The sequence below is a fragment of the Oxyura jamaicensis genome, chromosome 2 (genome assembly GCF_011077185.1).
Source record: "Oxyura jamaicensis isolate SHBP4307 breed ruddy duck chromosome 2, BPBGC_Ojam_1.0, whole genome shotgun sequence".
NCBI lineage: Eukaryota > Metazoa > Chordata > Aves > Anseriformes > Anatidae > Oxyura > Oxyura jamaicensis.
The window spans coordinates 46,397,761-46,415,405 of NC_048894.1; the positions used below are offsets into that span (position 1 = coordinate 46,397,761).

General features: G+C 44.7%; 1 protein-coding gene across 4 annotated transcripts in view; it reads left to right on the forward strand.

Moving 5' to 3' along the window:
- ZDHHC3 (zinc finger DHHC-type palmitoyltransferase 3) overlaps positions 1-16,118 on the forward strand; it is a 28,785-nt gene extending 12,667 nt beyond the window's left edge. For 2 of the 4 annotated variants that reach the window (XM_035318029.1, XM_035318030.1), the window contains exons 3-7: positions 28-152; positions 3,231-3,327; positions 5,196-5,277; positions 7,085-7,215; positions 14,632-16,118. In XM_035318029.1, the coding sequence (XP_035173920.1) occupies positions 28-152; positions 3,231-3,327; positions 5,196-5,277; positions 7,085-7,215; positions 14,632-14,871 (675 nt within the window). In that variant the 3' untranslated portion in view covers positions 14,872-16,118. Of the gene's footprint in view, positions 1-27; positions 153-3,230; positions 3,328-5,195; positions 5,278-7,084; positions 7,216-9,788; positions 11,469-14,631 lie in introns of those variants that run through there. The other 2 variants (XM_035318031.1, XM_035318032.1) reach the window with 2 other exon arrangements.
- The last annotated feature ends 1,527 nt before the right edge of the window (positions 16,119-17,645 follow it).

Sequence of the window (17,645 nt, forward strand, 5' to 3'; positions counted from 1 at the left end):
CTTCTGCTTTGTTTTCTTTTTCCGCAGGGTGCTGTACCCAAAGGTAATGCAACAAAGGAGTTCATTGAGAGTTTACAGCTAAAGCCAGGACAGGTGGTTTACAAGTGCCCAAAATGTTGTAGCATCAAACCTGACAGAGCACATCACTGCAGGTAAAGTCTGTTCTGAGAATTGCTCTTTTATCAAGTACTGCTGGACCTCAAGTATTATACAACAAGCCTGGATCTGAATTGTTATTGGAGTGCGAGACTTGAGTGGTTAAATTGGAAGATTGACATCCAAATTCTGCTGCTGGTAGTGCCAGACACATCTAAGCTTCCCTGAAAAAAAATCGAAAGCCTTTTCTGGGAATTTGTCATGTATAGCAGGCTAGGGCCACCTCTTGCAAAATGAGAAACACTTCATGTGAAGGCTGCCTTGGCTTCAGACCTGTGATTGACACTCCATAAATGTTCTCAATACTGGTTGTGCTTTGTGATAAATCAGTATGCCTACTGATCTGCCATGTCCTTTTCTGGTAGGTTAAACTTCCCCAAAGAGAGTAACTGGTAGTGAGCTTTTTAGTATTAAAGGCAGAGAGAGGAGGGAAAAACAAACAAACAAACAAACAAACAAAAAACTTCCTAAACTTTTCTTTTGCTTTTAAAATACAATCAAACCTGCTTTCCAGTAAGCAGTTAATGAGTTTGCACTGGTATCCCTTCCTTGTCTACCCAAAAACCAATGCATACTGCAAGAGCTTGTATTATGGTTACTGCTGATTCAGGCAGGGGTCTTGTGGGGAGGGGAGAACACGGTGCTGGGCTGAAAGAACTCTGCTGTTTGTGTTTTTCGCATCTCTTCTCAGAGCTTTAGTTTGCAAATTTGTTGTTATTGGCTTTTTATTTTAATCAGAATTGGGAATTGGTTATTCAGTAGGAGCAATGTGATCGTGCCTATCACTTATTAATGCTACTGTAAAATCCCCTCTGACAGTTCTTCAATTATGAATGAAACTTCACATCTAAAATGCTGTCTTGCTGATGACTCACAGCATGGGCAAATGAAAAAAAGACTGTCTGGCTGAATATAAAACCTCGTCTCCACAGACCAGACCTTTTTTTGTATGCTTTAAGTTAAATTTTATAGGTGCTAAGATTTGGGAAACTGATCCACTGAGCTGGTCTGATGCTGCTGAGAATTTTCAGTCAAACATTTCTTGTAGGGTAGGGAGATCTATTGGATTTTCACACACCAAGGTCATGCAGATTCATCAGCAGGCGGTACTGCTGAAGGGACCAGGATGCTTTTTGATTCCCATGCTATCTTGTGAGAGCCCATGCCCAGCAAACAGCTCCTTCCAGTATTTGGAAGCTGGGTTGAGGGGGAGCGTGTCTGAGTACAGGGAAGCCCTGCTGCTGACCGTTTTCAGCCTTAGGTTCTGTGTTTCCTTTTCCACCAGCTAGTTTCACCTTCTGCCTCCCATCCATCCCCTTTTGGCACATACACGCTGCATGAAGAGACTCCTCTCAGTCTTCATTAGCTACCTCCTTTATGGAGCTCCTTGGTTTGGCTGCTTCAGGCTGGCCCTCAGGGGAGCTAGGGCCTAGGAGCAACTGGAGGGATTACTTTGGTACCCAGCCTGCTTCAGAGCCCCAGGGAAGCGTGCATGCATGCGCAGAAAAATGCAGACTAAATTAGACTACAGGGAGGCATCTTCCTGCTTTACACCACCTGCCTCCCTCCCTCCCCCTGCTTTTTTCCTTTTTTATTATTTATTTTCTGGAACAAATAATTGATACTTGTCCTGTATCAGGCAGATAACTTTTTACAACACCAGCTGATTCCTGTTCCTGTGTATGTCAAAAATCACTTCAGGTTGCTGCTTATTCTAACAAAGCGAGGCTTTTCCTTTTGTCCACTGCATCTGGGGCCAGCAGGTAGCAGGGTACCTGTGCCTGCCTGAGGATAAACAGCCCTTGGCCTGGCCACCTGGAGAGAGGCTGCGCCTCCCTGGCCAGCCTTCCATTTATCATCAGGACTCATTTTTGTTCAGGCACGGCAAGTATCCTTGGGGATTTGCTCCTCCTGCAACGCAGGCGAGTGCAAGGCTGTTCCGAGAGAGAGGTTTATTATTACTTATTCATATGCGCTCATAACGACATGCTTATTTTCTTATATGAGGCTCTCTCAAGTTTTTGGGTGTTGTTTATTGTTTCTATTAAGGTTCGAATATTTCTAATTCTAAGGAGAAAAATGAAAAAAAATAGCACAGCCCTTAATTCTCTCTGTTTCAGAGGTGCCAGAATTGTTCTGGGCTTGCTATTGCTGTTTCCTTTCTGGGTCTATTGTTTGTTTGGTTTGGGGTTTCGTGTTTTTTTTTCCATATTTGATTTCTGTGCTTGTTTGTGCAATGTGGTATCAGGAGACTGCCTTTCGTCTCCTATCATATGAGAGAGCAGCAGAGAAAAAGACTTCTTTTATTACGTGAGTTGAAGCAGTTACTGACTAACCAGGAGAATGATGTTCAGACAAAGTAATAGTCTTTTAATTATTTGACTTCAAGCCACAGTGTGCATGCTGGCAAGAATTTGAATTTTGATTTTTATTAGTGTGGTTTCGTGAGGTACTTCAACATCTAATTTTACCTTGAATGTGTATTGTGCTGCTGTCTTCCTGACTGACTGCCACAGCTGGTTTATGCCAGTATGTGGCTTACCTGGATGTCAGGAGTCCTTTGTAATGTTTGCTTTAATTTTGTTTTTTTTTCACAAGTTCCTGCTACCAGCTAGTGATAGCAAATAAACCTTAATCTGTTATTAGCAATTCTGAAATATATCTTTATTCATTACTGCTTTTCATATCCATGTGCTGTGTTTTTGTGGTTATATTTTAATCTGTGGGAATTTTCAGAGACTGACGAGGTTAAAACTAGACTAAAAGACAGATTTCTTCCATCTGCCCAAGTGTATTTTCTCTAACCATATTTTGACAGAACCACTGATAATGTTATGATAATATATCTTGCTTGGCATTAATTTTTTGCAGTGGTCATTTGGTACGGTATGGTTGATTGTGAACAGACATAGTCGAGTGAACAACTCAGAAATAATATTGTGCTGACTAGAAAATATATTGAGTTTCAAATTTCATTTCTGATCCTTTCCTTTCTGTCTGTTTGTAAAACGCACGTGAAATCTTGTATTCCTGGAATGAGATGTGCTATAAATAAAGATCTGTATTTTTTTCAGTGTTTGCAAGAGGTGTATTCGGAAAATGGACCATCACTGCCCATGGGTCAATAACTGTGTAGGAGAGAATAACCAGAAGTACTTTGTACTGTTTACAGTAAGTATTTCACAAGTGGTGGTAGAGGTTGTCCAGTGTGCGGCAATGAAATGCTGTGTGTCAAAGCAGCTCCAAAAGCTGGCTTTCTTTTCTTCCCTGTTTCAGAAGAGCTGTACGGGGAACTCCTGCAGACTTGTATTTTACTAGTTAGGGAACACAGTGCAGCAACCGGGATAAGGCAGAACAGGAAGTGTTTGCCAGGGTTTTGTGGGGTGTGTTGTCAGTTGATTGGCATGCTGTTCCATAATTCAAGCAGTTTGTCGTGAAGTTGAGCTCTTTGAGGCGTGGACCATCCTTTTACACTGCACTGTGTCTGGTAGGGTCCTAGTCCGTTTGTAGGGTACCTAAATGTTGAACCTGTGTGAGTACTGTGTGGGATCATACAAAAACAGCTGGTGTCGCATCTTAAGCAAGGAGTAGGAAAGGATTATCCCATTTCCACTTGCAAGCAATTTATTTCTGTATTTAAATCCAAGGAGGTGTTTGACTTTTTGTACTATAAGTGTGGCATAATGAGTAAGAAAGCAGGAGTGCAGACTTTAATACTACATATTTATGGAAGGGTTGAAGTCTGTTCATCAAAGCAAACTGCAAATATCCCGTGGGAGTAGTGCGAACGCGGCAAGGCTGAGTTTCAGTGATGCCCTGTTTTATTAATAAACCTTCGGAGAAATCTGTAGGTTCAAGGAAGAATGCTCTCAAATTACCAAGTAGAAAGGGGAAAATTTTCAGGTAAATGAAAACCTTGCTCTTAAACTTACTGTAGAAAAACTCAGTTTCTATACTGTGGTTTGTTGGGGTGTGGATTACAGAACAAAATAAATTCTTTTCCCTGAGCAAGGATTTTTTTCACTGTGAGGAATGAGCTGGATGTTTTAATCCGATCAAAAGGTTTTCTGTTTCTGTTGAAACTGACGTTGCTTTCAAGTGGGCTGTGTTAAACAATTAATGTAGTTGGGAGAGAAACCAAATTTTGTTTTTGTTTACTCTTTTGGTTTTGTTTTTGTTCACTTTAAGTCCTGGGGAGGTGGAAGTGTGGCAGCACCTCAGTTTCCAAGGAAGGACAAATGCTCTCCTGTCACTTTTTCTTGCTTCCACGGGGCTTCCTGTAACAAGCTCTCTCTCACATGCAGTATCTCACAACTCTGTTGTCAGTCTGCAGGTCCAGGAAAGCCATCTTTTTAGTCTGTCTTGGAAAATTGTAGAATGTATGTGTAGTACTGCCAATAGTTTAAAGCATTTTGTTGTGAAGATGTGACAGGATTTTTTTTTTTTTAATGGATTAAGTACAAAGTGTTAATGCGTGACAGAAATTCTCCATGCCAGTGTCTGCCTCAGAGAAAAACGCATATTTAAAAAACAAAAACAAAAACACTTGTTTTTCAAACTAATGCTGGGAAATAGATAAAGTGCTTATTGTGGCTAAAACAAATTAGCTGTTGTTTCGCTGGCAAACTGTAGTGTTCTCTGGCTTGAGAGCACAGGCGTAAGCCTCAACAACGTGATACCTCCATGTCAGAGTTGCTGACCTCTGAAAGCTGCGCTGTACTCAGTGGAGACGAGGGCTACTGCCTCACTGGAGGCCACACTGAGGCGCAGGAGGCTGGGTTTTGTGTCCAGCTGGCTTTGAATTAAACACTCTCCTTGTGCACTGAGAGCTGTTAGTAAGGCCAGAATGAGTATGTGTAGCATTAGCATTTACCAGCTTCAGGGTGCTTGATTTCAGGGGGTGGGGGCTTTTGATTTTTTAAAAAATTGTTATTTTAAGGCCATTTTAACTCTTAACACTCCACTTTATTTGAGGTGGTTGGAACATTTAACGTTTTTGAGCTTTGCCTGATGCCTATATTACATCCTTTATTTTTCAGATGTATATAGCACTGATTTCCCTGCATGCTCTAATTATGGTGGGATTTCACTTCTTGTATTGCTTTGAAGAAGACTGGACAAGTGAGTACTAACAAAGTATCATTAAAATACCAGACTAGCGTATGAAAAAGATCTTATAATGCAGTTTGCACGTAAGGGAACCCCTTTTATGCTGGTTTTAGAAGAATGCTATCAAGGCTCTGCTATGCAATCTTTGCTTTTTTAATTATCAATCCTGGAACTTCATAATTCTTTCTGACCTGCTCGGATCTCTGTCCTGAAAAGTCCTCTTTCAACTTAAGGCTGATACTGCCTGAGGAGAAGCTGAGATATAAAGACTCCTAGACAGTATGTGCAGTAAGCTAGTGTTTACGTGAACGCAGCACTGATGTGCTGAATGCCAAAGTAAGATAAGAAGAACGTGTATGCTCTTTTTAAAAGGGTAAAGAGAATCATTCTTGCAAGACTGCCAGGAAAACATGTTAACTCGGTTCCAAAAATCCACCCTCACAAGAACAAACAATTCCTTTCCACAAAATATACCAACAACAACCAAAATAAACTACCAGCCCTCATTCTGGAGCAGCCAGTGAGTAAATTTTCACATAAGCATTTGAGATATATTTTTAAAAAAATGTAGTCATGGGAAATTCTCTAGGTTATGCTGAGTCAAAGAGCCAGGTGCCAAAGGATGTCTGTGCAGATTTGTGTGCTGCTTGCAGATTTTTTTGGATGGGCATTAGCTTTGTTTTTCTTAGAATTTAATTTGTGTCATTCAATATAAGGGCTGGTTTTAGCTTATAGTATTGCAGAGGGTACTGCAGTGTAAATTCACATACGAGGTGAATTTGACAGGGCTGTTCCGCAGTTCAAAACTTTGGCCAACAGCTGCCAAACAACTCTGACAACATCTGGATTTGACTACAGTGGCTACGACCATAGCGGAAGGATCCATCAAAAGATAGTTTCCTTTGCACCCTTTCTCCAAGCATGTATCTGTGAGGGAAGCACTTTTCCACCTGTCCCAGGTTTAGGTGGCAGAACAGAGCATATACAAGAGGTGGATGGATCTGTTGTTCCAGCTGCCTTGGATATCTGCTGGCTGTGTTAGCTCTTGATTGTTGCGTATCTGTTGAAGCTTAACGTCTTCTTGTGGGAAAAAGTTCTTTTTTTGGTGATACTTATTTGATTTCAGAGCAGACTAGGAATGTTCCAACACAACATTCAACAAAACACTAGGATTTTTGGTCAATAACATCTTTCTCCCTTTCCATTCTTCTTTTCCTCATTTGTAGGCTCCTTTTCAGACTCTTTCAGCTCTCACTTCAGTTTGCTATGAGGTTGCACTATAGGTAGAGTATAAGGAAAAGATAAGAACTTGGATAAGAATATGCTTGTCTTTTAAGTTATGACTTAGAGAAGTTATAAAAGGAAGCCTATGGTGTTTTTATGTTGGTGCTGCTGAAACAACCATCCTTGTGTCCCAACAACTAGCTTGAGATTTCTAATGGGATTTTGTTATTACGAAAAATCCTGGAAGATGAAACTACAGGTGAAAGAGTACAGGGGTAGAGTGAACTCCTGGAGAGAGTGTGGGAAAACACCGAACTGGAAAAGAAAATTTCATTCTTGAAGTGTCGTGTTTTTTTTTGTTGTTGTTGTTCTTGTTGTTTTGTTTTTGCTTTTTTGTTAAACTTGTAGGAGAGATCATGTCTTTGTTGCATATCCTCTACAATGTCTGAGCTTCCCTGTGCACCTTTTTGAGTATGGTCATCATATAGTTTATTTTTCCAATTTTAGTGTGGAAAACTTGTGGCCTAGCAGGTGTTTTGCAGCTGCTACATTACCTGATCTCTCCCCTTCCAACTTCATTGTTTTGTCTTCACAGAATGCAGCTCCTTCTCTCCACCAACCACAGTGATTCTCCTCATCCTCTTGTGTTTTGAGGCTCTCCTATTTCTCATCTTCACCTCAGTTATGTTTGGGACCCAAGTACACTCCATCTGCACTGATGAAACGGTGGGTGTCTCGTGCACTTCCCTTTACCCTCTCTCTTACCATTAGTAGAAACAGTGAAGCTTTACAGGGTTTTACCTCATTGCACGGGGAGCTCGTGTGTACCCTTTGAGGAAAAACTCCGATGTAACCAACTGAATGAGCACAGTGGTAGATGGTGCTCTCTGAAAGTCACTGTGGGAAGTAGTGTCCACCTGTGTTTTATTGGCTGGGATTTGTGTTGACAGTACCTCTGATAAGGTAGGCGTTGGTAACTGAGTTTACTCTGTACAGTACTTGTTCATGTGGGTTTGAGAATGTTTTTCCCTTAATGAAATGCTGCTATATTGGTGTTCTTTTAAATTTTGGTGTGTGTCCCCAGGTGTCACTACTTGCAGCCTTAAGTGCTAGAAAATGTTTTGGTTTAACTGCTGGTTAAGTAGTTCAAAAACCCTTGCCAGGGGAGGGGAAAAAAAAAAAAAAAAAAGGTGGGGTGGAGAGATTCCTGGAAACATGGTGGGTACAGTCTGCTGCAAAACCACCTTGTCACCCCAATTTGAGTACAGCATCGTAGAGCTGACACAGTCACATTGCTGTCCCTCCTCTCTCACTGCATTTGCTTGCTTCTGCAAAGAGGGAGCTGGTGACTCCTGGTGATATTCCCACATGTGAATACTGCTGGCGTTCACCAAGCACGCTCAGATACGTGATAGCTCAGACCAAGAGACTGGAATTGACGAGTGGTTGAAGAGAAATGATGGTTTTAAAAGAGTGACAAGAGTCCCCTGCCTTGTTTAGTTTTCCTTAGCCTCCACTTGATTGCCCATGGCTAGTTGAAGCTAGAATAGGTACTTTTGCTTCCTCTGGAGGGCTGTGGCTGGCATTATACTGCCCATCGCTCCTGAGTCTTCTTTACAGTGCTTGTTCTTATGCCTGGCTTCTGCAAGAGGCTGATAGTCACACCATGGCTCTTCCATGGTCGGAGGAGGCTGTTCTTTCTGCTGGGGAAACCCCCAGAACGGAGTACAGTGTCACAAAGGAACAATGAGATCCTGCCACGCTTACATTGATCAATAACTGTTTAAACCAGCAGCGCTGTCTGTGAAACCATCTGAATTTCTCAAGCTTTGAAACCTGGCAGGAATTTTTAGAAGCTGCTTCCAATAGCCAGGTGCACAAATAATTATTTTCCCTTCCCTTCAAATTCTGGAAACTCTTAGGTATTGAAGCACTTATGCCAAACTAAAAATGAAAGATGGGTACTCACTATTTGGTTGTGGATTTTTTATTTTTTTTTCCCCTAAATAGTTACAAGTAAGGATTTTGCCTTTTGGAAGCTTCTGTGCTCTCTGCAATATTTTACATTGTTGATTTTGCTAGCATTGAGCTAGCTGTGTCTGGCAAACAATCTGTTCTGAGTGGAGGAGTTTTCCCAGGTGAAATTCTTCCTGGTGTGGTCTCTTTCAGTGTTTTATTTCACATTTGCAAGACAGGGCTGTGCTGTGCCTCTTCTCACCTTCTTCCGGCCACTGGGAGACCTCATTCACCATCCTGTCTATGCTGTCCCTCCGGGATGGTTCCTTTCTGCCTGAGGGGACCCAGAACCCTCGAATTTTGCTGTTTCCCCTGGAGGTGACATTACCAAGGGTGAGAGCAGCTCCTGCAGTTGACTATGCTGTTACTGCAGAGCACACAGAGCTGGTAATTGGAGACACACAGATACATTAATCCCTAGCACAGGAGAGCCATGTAGGTCAGGAGAAGCTTACCTTGCAAAAGATGGTAAGTTACAGAGCACTGTGACCTGCCTGCTGCTGCTGCCCATGGAAGAGTAATGCTCTCCGGTGTCTGCAGTGGTTAATTTTGTGTGGCAGCCAGGCGTAGCTTTCCTGGGAGACCCAGTTCACTTCCTGGGTTTTAGGCGTGATACAGATTTGTTTCTTTTTGTATTTAATGACCGACTAGTGAATGTTTCAGCTGATTGCTTGATGGCTTGTTTTTGTTTCCCCTCTAACCTTTACTAAACAATGCCAATGGTTTCTCTCAAATTGGTATCTTGTTTAACCTTTTCTCCCTGCTGTCAGCCCACGCATGTTTTGGCAGTGATTTTAATGAAACGTGAAGAGGCACCAGGTAGACTCAGCCACGTTGAGCCATGGGCACTTCCTGAACTTGCTTGGTGAATCTGGGAGCATTATAGAGATCATCTTGTTGTTTTTTTTTGTCTGCAAGCTTGTAATGGTTTCCTCTAAAATTTTTCCATCTGATTAGCACATGTTGCTTTCAGCCATTAAAGCACATACTTTGTATTTGGTTTTATGTGGTGGGTTTTATTGACATCAGAGGCAATTGGAGGGCAAGTCTTAAAAGGTTTGATGAAATTTCCAGACCTGAACAAAATTAAAGCAATTCTATTTCCAAGAAACATTTTTTTTTTAAATATAAAACGATGAGAAGAAAGGGAGAGGCTCTATAAATGCAATTTTATTTTCTTACTCCATCCTTTGGATAAGGGGTAATTGAGAGTAGAGCTTTCCACGAACCCAGAACTACAAAAGCTGAGTGTTTGACTGAAAATGTGATATTTCTGTTTTCAGGGAATAGAACAGTTGAAAAAGGAAGAGAGAAGATGGGCTAAAAAAACAAAATGGATGAACATGAAAGCAGTATTTGGCCATCCGTTCTCTATAGCATGGCTTAGCCCATTCGCAACACCAGACCAAGGAAAAGCAGACCCGTACCAGTATGTGGTCTGAGGAATTCTTGACCAGCATTTCCACTAAGATAGAAACATATTACAGCACTACTGTTATAAATTTTCCATGAATGTTTAAAAGAAAAAGCAAAACGAACTTTTTTTTATGTCTATTGAATGGCTGATAATTGCAGAGAAAAAAAAGCCCTGTATTCCACTATTTTCGATAATTCTATATCTCTGGCTGAACCTGCTGCTGTTGCTTTTTCTTTTTTTTTTTCTTCATTTCTTTTTTATTATTATTATTTCTTTAATCTTGTTAACTCTACTGGCCTTTGTTTCTCTCTGCTTCTGTATGGCATAACTAATGTGGAGGGGATCCTTTCTCTGTTGTGACCCACCTCTTCTGAATAGATTCTCATGCTGTCTGCTGACTGTGATGAGCTCTGTGGAAGACATACGAGTGCCAACAGTCCTACACAGTCACCTTTGGACTTCCTGAAGGAGCGCGTCGCTCTTTCATAAGTGAACTTGAACTGGGAAGTAGACACTTCACTTTATCAAAAGGTGCGAGACAAGAACACGACACAGCAAGAGAGCCAGTTGACCTGGTGATCACACACAGTTGAAGTATTGCAAACAAATGTTGCCAAGACCACTTTTCCCCCCCTTTTTCCTTCCAGCCTTGGAATTGGTTCCATCTTTCTGGCATTATTTTGTCTGTTCCCTCCCTTGTGCACAGGACATTGTTGCTGTCTTAGGGTAACTGTGGCAGATGAAGAAGATTGTTTGGATTTCTTTAAATGCCTTATATTTGCAGGAAAGAAAGAAAGAGATCTAATTTTCAAGTGTTAGAGTAGCAGGATCATCTTGTTTGTGTGTGTTTGTCTTGGTAAATGAGTTGTTAGAGCAATGCCTGCTTAACAGTGTTAATGTGAAAAACTGACGTGAATGCTCAGAGGCAGACAGATTACTATAAAGACTAATATTGACAGGATGTGTAGGTACACCAGGGCGATTGAGGCTCTATTCTTAGCATTGCCCTGGTTTTAGAGCTTTGTAAATCTTTTCTCACGTTTATGCATACGTGTGTATGTGTGTAGATGCACACATGTGCGTATGTACTTCAAATTGGGAAATGCTGAAGGTAAGGAGCATGCATACTGTTAGGAGCCGTGTGGTGGTGAAAGTGGGAGGGACAGAAGGCATTCCAGAAACGGGTAAAGCTAAGCCATGTATAACTGCAACGGGCATCTTGTGTTCAGGTAGGAATTTTATTATATTTTTGGATCGCGACTCCCGTAGGCTCATCAGAATATTGCGAACAAAGGAAAAATGCAAATCGGCAGTGTCCATGAATTCCAGGGAATCTTTTCTTTCCTTGGTTTAAATAAAATCGTATTTTTGGAAGATGACCTGTTTAGACTGCTTCAAAGCCATTGGGGAAGGGAGGGAAGTCAGGGAAGGAGAAATTTAGTGGATGTCTCATTTTGGAAGTAATGTGAATGCTGCATCTTTTCAATCTGTCAATGCTTCCATATGGAAAACAAATGCAATAAAACTTTTCCAAAAAAAAAAAAAATGTTTGCTGTTCTTATTTTCTTTCTTCACTTTAAACTTTGGGGGAATCTGTAATGGCTTTCTGAACTTTCGCTTTTGGCTTTAGTCACCTAGATGGGTGAGAAATTAATGCGTCTCACAGGGTGGTTCATTGCTTTAAAATTGTGTTGATGTTACAATTGTGTTATATTTACCCTTCTTTAGTATGTATTTTGGAGGAAGATTGGTTGTGTTCTGGCACTGAGGTCGTTGCGGAAAAAATGTAATTACTTATTGTTTCAAACAAATGCAAAGTGTTTAGTGCGAAGTGTTGTATGATACAGTGTTGACATTTTCAGACAAACTTAATTTTCAGTGAGGTGCCATCACAGCTTGCAGAAACGTCCTCTGATGCCTGTTGTGTGTACCCCAGTGACGGGGGGCCCTCTGTTTTACTTGCACTGTACGATGTGACGGTGGGATTTGATGCAATTTGAATGGCACTAACTGGGGTCAGTACCAACATGAGAAAGGCAGGCTTCCTGGCCTGTATTTTCTTGGACAGGACTACCTGATTTCAGGTGCTGGTTCTGCTGTGGCATGGCCAAGAGAAATGGGAGGACAGACTTGATGAGAGGCAGAGCACTTCTGCGGGAGACGTGCCTTTGCCCATTCATTACGGCAGGCAAAGCTGGAAGTTGGAGAAATCCCAGGCTACAGATAAGCTGCTTAACTGATCCCATGTCCTACGAGAACAACGCTGCGTAGGTTGTGGCAGTTTCTTTTCCAAACTGGCTTTTCCTAAATCATGGCCGTGCTATTCTTCTTTTTTTATTTGTTTTTTTTTTCTGAAGGTTTGGGGGCGCTGTAAGCAGAAATGGATGCATGGAGCTCCTGTGCCCGCTGTTGCAGAGGGCCGGGAGGGACTGCCAGGAAAGCCTGCCTTGATCATGCTCTCAGATATTGAGCAACACTTCCTGTATCTCACCCGTAATTGACGAATGGTCGCAATGTTCGCGGTTCTGTTTGCGCTTTCCTTCTGGATGTTACAAGTGTATTAAAGCAACCGAACGCGTTTCTTCTAACACGCGCGAGCTGTCCTGCACACCGCTGCTCCCCGCGACAAGCAGTCAGGTCTTCAGCTGTTGTGCGTTCTTCCTTCCCCTTTAAACTTTATTTTTAAAGCCAAAACCAGGTTACAATTTGGGTGATTTTTTTAAGGCAAATTACACAACGTTGGTAAAGCAATAAGTGACCGATTATGATTTTTTTTTTTCCCCCGCCAGTCTCTATCTCTGCTTGCTCATCACAAATTAAACTTGGATATCTTGGAAACCTTTCTTTATCTTTCCCTCCCTTCCCGTAACCTTCCTCACGCCCTGCCGCCTGTAGGGCGGGCAGCCAGGACGGGAACAGGATACGATTTTTGCAAGTTCTGCTCATTTCGAATATGTGCCCTGAAGGGATTAGCAAGGCTGGGCAAGGAGAGAGAAAGTACGCCCCTAGCCTCTCCAATTACCTGCTCCCTAAGCTGGCATCGCTGCAGCCTCGGGCTGACCCTGCTTATCGCCTCGATTAGCAGGTGCTAGCCAGAGTGGGCGAATGATGGGTTTGGGGGAGGGAGGAGAGGGGAGTGCTGCCAAGAAGCCTTAAAGATCCTTATTCCTGATTTATACAGCAGCATGGATCAAACTGGGTTACACGTCTGTGCCTGAAGGCAGGATTAAAGCTTGTGCTGCCGGGGAAGAGCTCGAACGCCTACTGTCTGCTCCTGCTCCTGCCCCGTGCTGCTCGTTTTCCTTCTCTCCAGCAGCTCACACAGCAAACGCTGCGGCCGTGGTTTGTCTCAAACACGCTAGCAGCCTCTGCGGCTTGCCAAGGAGCAGCTGAGCACCAAAATCTTTCCTTTGCTTAAGCAGTGACCGAGTCTTCCTCCCTGCTCCAACGTCAGCAGGGGACATGCGGCACGAGCCATGTTTGCAAAAGCTCTGCATTTAATTTCTCTGTTTACGGCGCTTTTTCTCCTGGGCCTGCTCCTGCACACTCGATGTTATTGCAAAGCCGAGCTGGCGCTTTATTAAAACGTCGCGTTACTCACAGGGCTTGCTGTGAGCCCGGCTGGGGTGCTGCTGGGATGGTGCATGCAGTTGGGTTTTTTTTCCCCTGCCAAGTTTCTGAAACGATTGTGGGTGCTTAGAGAAAGCGTGCGGAGTTAGAACGCGTGCTTTTCATCCGCCTGTTCTAAAATGTTGCTTTAAATGGTTTTAACTCACCTTGCTCATCTTCCCTTGAATTTCTCAAAGCCTCGATCCGGTACCCTGGCTTCTCGAAGAGGAAAGTTTCTGCGTTGTCACCTGCATCGTATCACGCTCGCCTGTAAATGTGACTCCTCTCTTGCGTGATGGAGAAGATGGGTGTAAAAATGTGGGCCCTGCTTCTCTTGGGGTAGCCTTAAAAATAAATGTTACGAGTCCCTTAGTTCTACGTGGAAAAGACTACCAGAAATAAAAAGTTGGCCCCAAAATACGACGGACCTGGTCAAAACGGGTACTCTAGTGATGCTCTTGGAGAGAGGAAGAGTTGGAGCTGGCTGCCCAAGGAAAGACAAAATTGCCAGTCCTGCTTTGACATCGATGTAGGCTTCCTCGCATCCCAGTGGGTATCAGCCTTGCACTGCAATTGGCCTTGGACAGTTTGCTAGATAGAAACTGTGTTCCTAAATATTCGCCCTTAATTGGTGCAGAGTAAGCTTGTTGTCATGTCAGCCTCAGGGGCCAAGCCTTGATCTGGCCTAAGAAAAATTCCTGGTGACGGGAAAAAGCCGCGCTATTCTGCCTGTATCTGAACTCCTGGAGGAAAAAAAAAAATGCAACCTGAAATTCCACCTTTTTTACTTCATTACTTGCTGAAGGGATTCAAAAAGCACTGGGAGAAGAGACCCAAGTATAAAAAAAGGAGTAGCATTTTAGAAGCCATCTTTTCACCATAAAAAGTAATGCCAACATAATGCCAAATAGTTCGCTGGGATTTGGATTCTCCATGAGCTGCGTCGTGTCAAGGGTTTTGTTGTCAAACAGAGGGATGAAACCCCTGGTAAATCAGGATGTCTGTCTTGTTAGTTGATCTGTGAACGCCGTGCCGCAGTGGTTGTTGCCCAAATACCTGCTTTGTACATGAAACAACCTTAAACTTTTCTCTTCTTGCAGGGTATTGAGCGTCTTAAAAACCAGAAGCCCACCTGGGAGAAGATCAGCGGCTGGGAAGGGATGAAAGCGGCCTTCGGCGGTGCTTTCTCCTTAGCATGGCTCAGTCCTTTCTCAAACCTGGACTGCAAGAGCCCGCCGCCGGCTGGGGCAGCAGCAGCCCCCGCATCCGCGATCATGACCCAAGAAGAAATCGAGCAGTTCCTGGCTCGAGACGTCGCCATCCAGGTGTTACAGGAATAAGCAAAGCGTCCTCGGAGGTGTCAAGGGACGGTTTCAGGTTCTTTTGTTCTAGTAGCTACTCGCGCTGGAGAGAGGTAGGGTGGGTTTGGGGTTGGTTGGTTTGTTTTTAATGTACTTTTGGTGCAGAAAATAATTCAGGAGTATTTATCGGGGAGCCAGGTACGGCACTAGCAGAAGCAGTGCAAATCTCCAGCCAAAGCTTTATAAGCGGTGAGATTCATAAGCTCCTCTCCTGACCCGTGTCGCCTGCTGTACTGAGCATTTCCAACGTGGCCTTTAAGGCAAGCTGCCAGCGTGGTCCCAGCAGGTGCAGCCAGGAGGGGTCTGTGTGCCCTTGTGTCCTTACAGCCACTCAGAGCCTGCGCGGTAAGCGTGGCGTGACGGCCGCGTTAGCCCGGCTCTGAAGGTTTTGCTAAAAACACCTCCTTTGGAGCTCAGCCCGCGGACGCCAGCTCTGGTCTGCGAAGGATGCCGGAGTTTGGGCTCCTGGCAGAGGTTGGGTGCCGGGCTGTGGGAATGTCAGGGCTGTCCCTGCACTCACAGAGGGAGGCATCCGCACCCCACCGCTCTCTGGGCTTGCTCTGCTTGCGCCTCTTTTTCCTTCTCTTGGTAGCTGGAGGGAGCTGGGAACGGACATTGCCTCTTAATCCTTCGTCTAACATTGTCCTGACAGTGTTTGCTGCTAATCAGCGGCTCCCTAAGCTAATTTTGCAGCCAGCTCCTGGTGGACGGTGTGAGCACAGAGAAGGACGACGTGTGCCCCAAGGAGGATGCTGCTGCAGGTGGCAGTGGTCACAGCAAGAGCATGTGGGGACCACAGGCTGCACACGCCGGTCATCAGTTACAGCAGCTTTATATTTGGAATATTCCTCTGTTTCGTTGTTGTTTGTTTTCTTCTTCTTCACGTCATCTCCGTCATCTTAATTATCAGCGAATTTTGCAGGGTACCGGGGAGACGTGTTCCTGGGTTTCCACCTGAGGTTGTGCTTGGCTTCGAGGCCCCCTCCCAGCAACGTGGAACAAAGATAATTGCTTTCTCTAGAGAGAAAGATGAAGGAGTCGGGGAGGAATTGTGGGAGACTTAGGTTAAGTTTCTATTATTTATTGAAGCAGTACCGGGTGGAATTTGTGCAAGAGTTTATTTTTTTTCATGACAGTGATAAAGGAGCTCTGGGGATGAAAATGTGGTAACAAACAGAGTCTGGTGGCGGTAAGGAGCACAGTTTGGGTGAAAACCAGGAAAAAAAAAAAAAAAAAAAAAAAAAAAAAAGAAAAGAGGAGGTATTTGCAAACAAGAGCATTAAAGGGACATCAGGGACATACACAGATCTGTAAGGGATTTCCTATAGGGAGAGGAAGGGATGTTTAAGGAGGACACTAAGACTAGCTCACCTTTCCTAATTTTGGCGTGCTGCTCAGCCTCTGTCTGCTCCCTGTGAGCTGCTCTGCCCCTGCTGCCCTGTGCGTGGGGTGGGAATGGTGCTGCGGGGTCCTGCAGGAGAACCGAGGTCGGGGCTGGAAACCTGCACCGGCAGCTTTGGGAGCAGAGCACTTGGAGGTAATTTGATGGCTACGTCCACGGTGTGTGACTGCAGGGGGGGGCTGCTCTTGGTGGTGTTTTCCAGGTGGCTGGAGCTGGGCCAGGAGCAGTCGCGGCCCCCGTTCACCGAGCGGGAGCAGTGCTGGTGCTGGCCCCGTTAGGAGACGCCCTGCAGACGTGCCTGATGCCTCGGCGGAGCCGCGTGCTTCGCCTCTCGGGCACGGTCTGGAAAATTGTTCTTGGATGGCCTGAAAGTGCCAGCGTGAAGCTTGCATCAAGGCGAGCTCGTGAGGGCCTCAGTTTGGGAAAAACTGCCCCGTGCCATGTTTTGGTGATGCTCCTCGGGTGCTGCTCTCGATGCTTTGGGTGGACGCAGGTTGAGGCGGCGTGTTTCAGCCTCTGCTCTCCGGGCTGGTGCACCTCATCATGTCCCACCTCCTGCATTGCCCCTCAGGTGCTGGCATTTCCTTGTTTTGTTTTGTTTTTCCTTATTTTTTAATAACTGAAACTGGAAAGCAGCAAGAAGTGAGGGGTGAGGCTGCCCCACTCCTTCCCCTACACCCTCCCACATTTTCATCCCAGCCACGGGGCAGGAGCTGGAAACACATCAGGAACCCAGAGTATTTCCTTCACATCCTCGCTCTACCTCCTGCCCTGCCTCGATACAGCGTGGCAGAAGCCCTCGTCAGTTGGAGAAACGTCCTTTATTGCTGGCTCTGCCACAGATCTCATACTTCAATTACCACCCGCCAGCTCGAGACCAAATGTGATTTCCGTGAAATTGAAACCAAACCCCCGGTTCCCCTCCTCTCCCCTTTGTGTGCCTGTTGCCCCCCGTGCCGTGGTGCCTTCGCCCCCAGCCCTGTGTGCGGTGGCTGCCTCGGGGAAGGCTGGGGGCCCTCGAGGATGCTCCCCCCGGTGAAGGCATCGCCGTGAGGGCACCTTCCTGGGCTGGGGCTCCTGCTGCTGCTCCAGGGTGAGGTTTTCCTCTGTGGTGGGACATGGTTGTGGCGGCCGTGGGAAGCCTTCCTCTACTCCAGTGTCTTCCACAGCAGGTTTTTCTATGCAAGTTGAGCACTTACATCTCTTGGAAATACATGTATTTTGGTAATTGTAACTCCTGTTTTATGCCTCTGGTGGCTAAGTGTACTTATTAAAGAATTAACACCGCCACCCATGTGTTCCTCCCTTCCCTATGCTCTGCTCCCGGTACCACCCGCACCGTGCCCGGGGG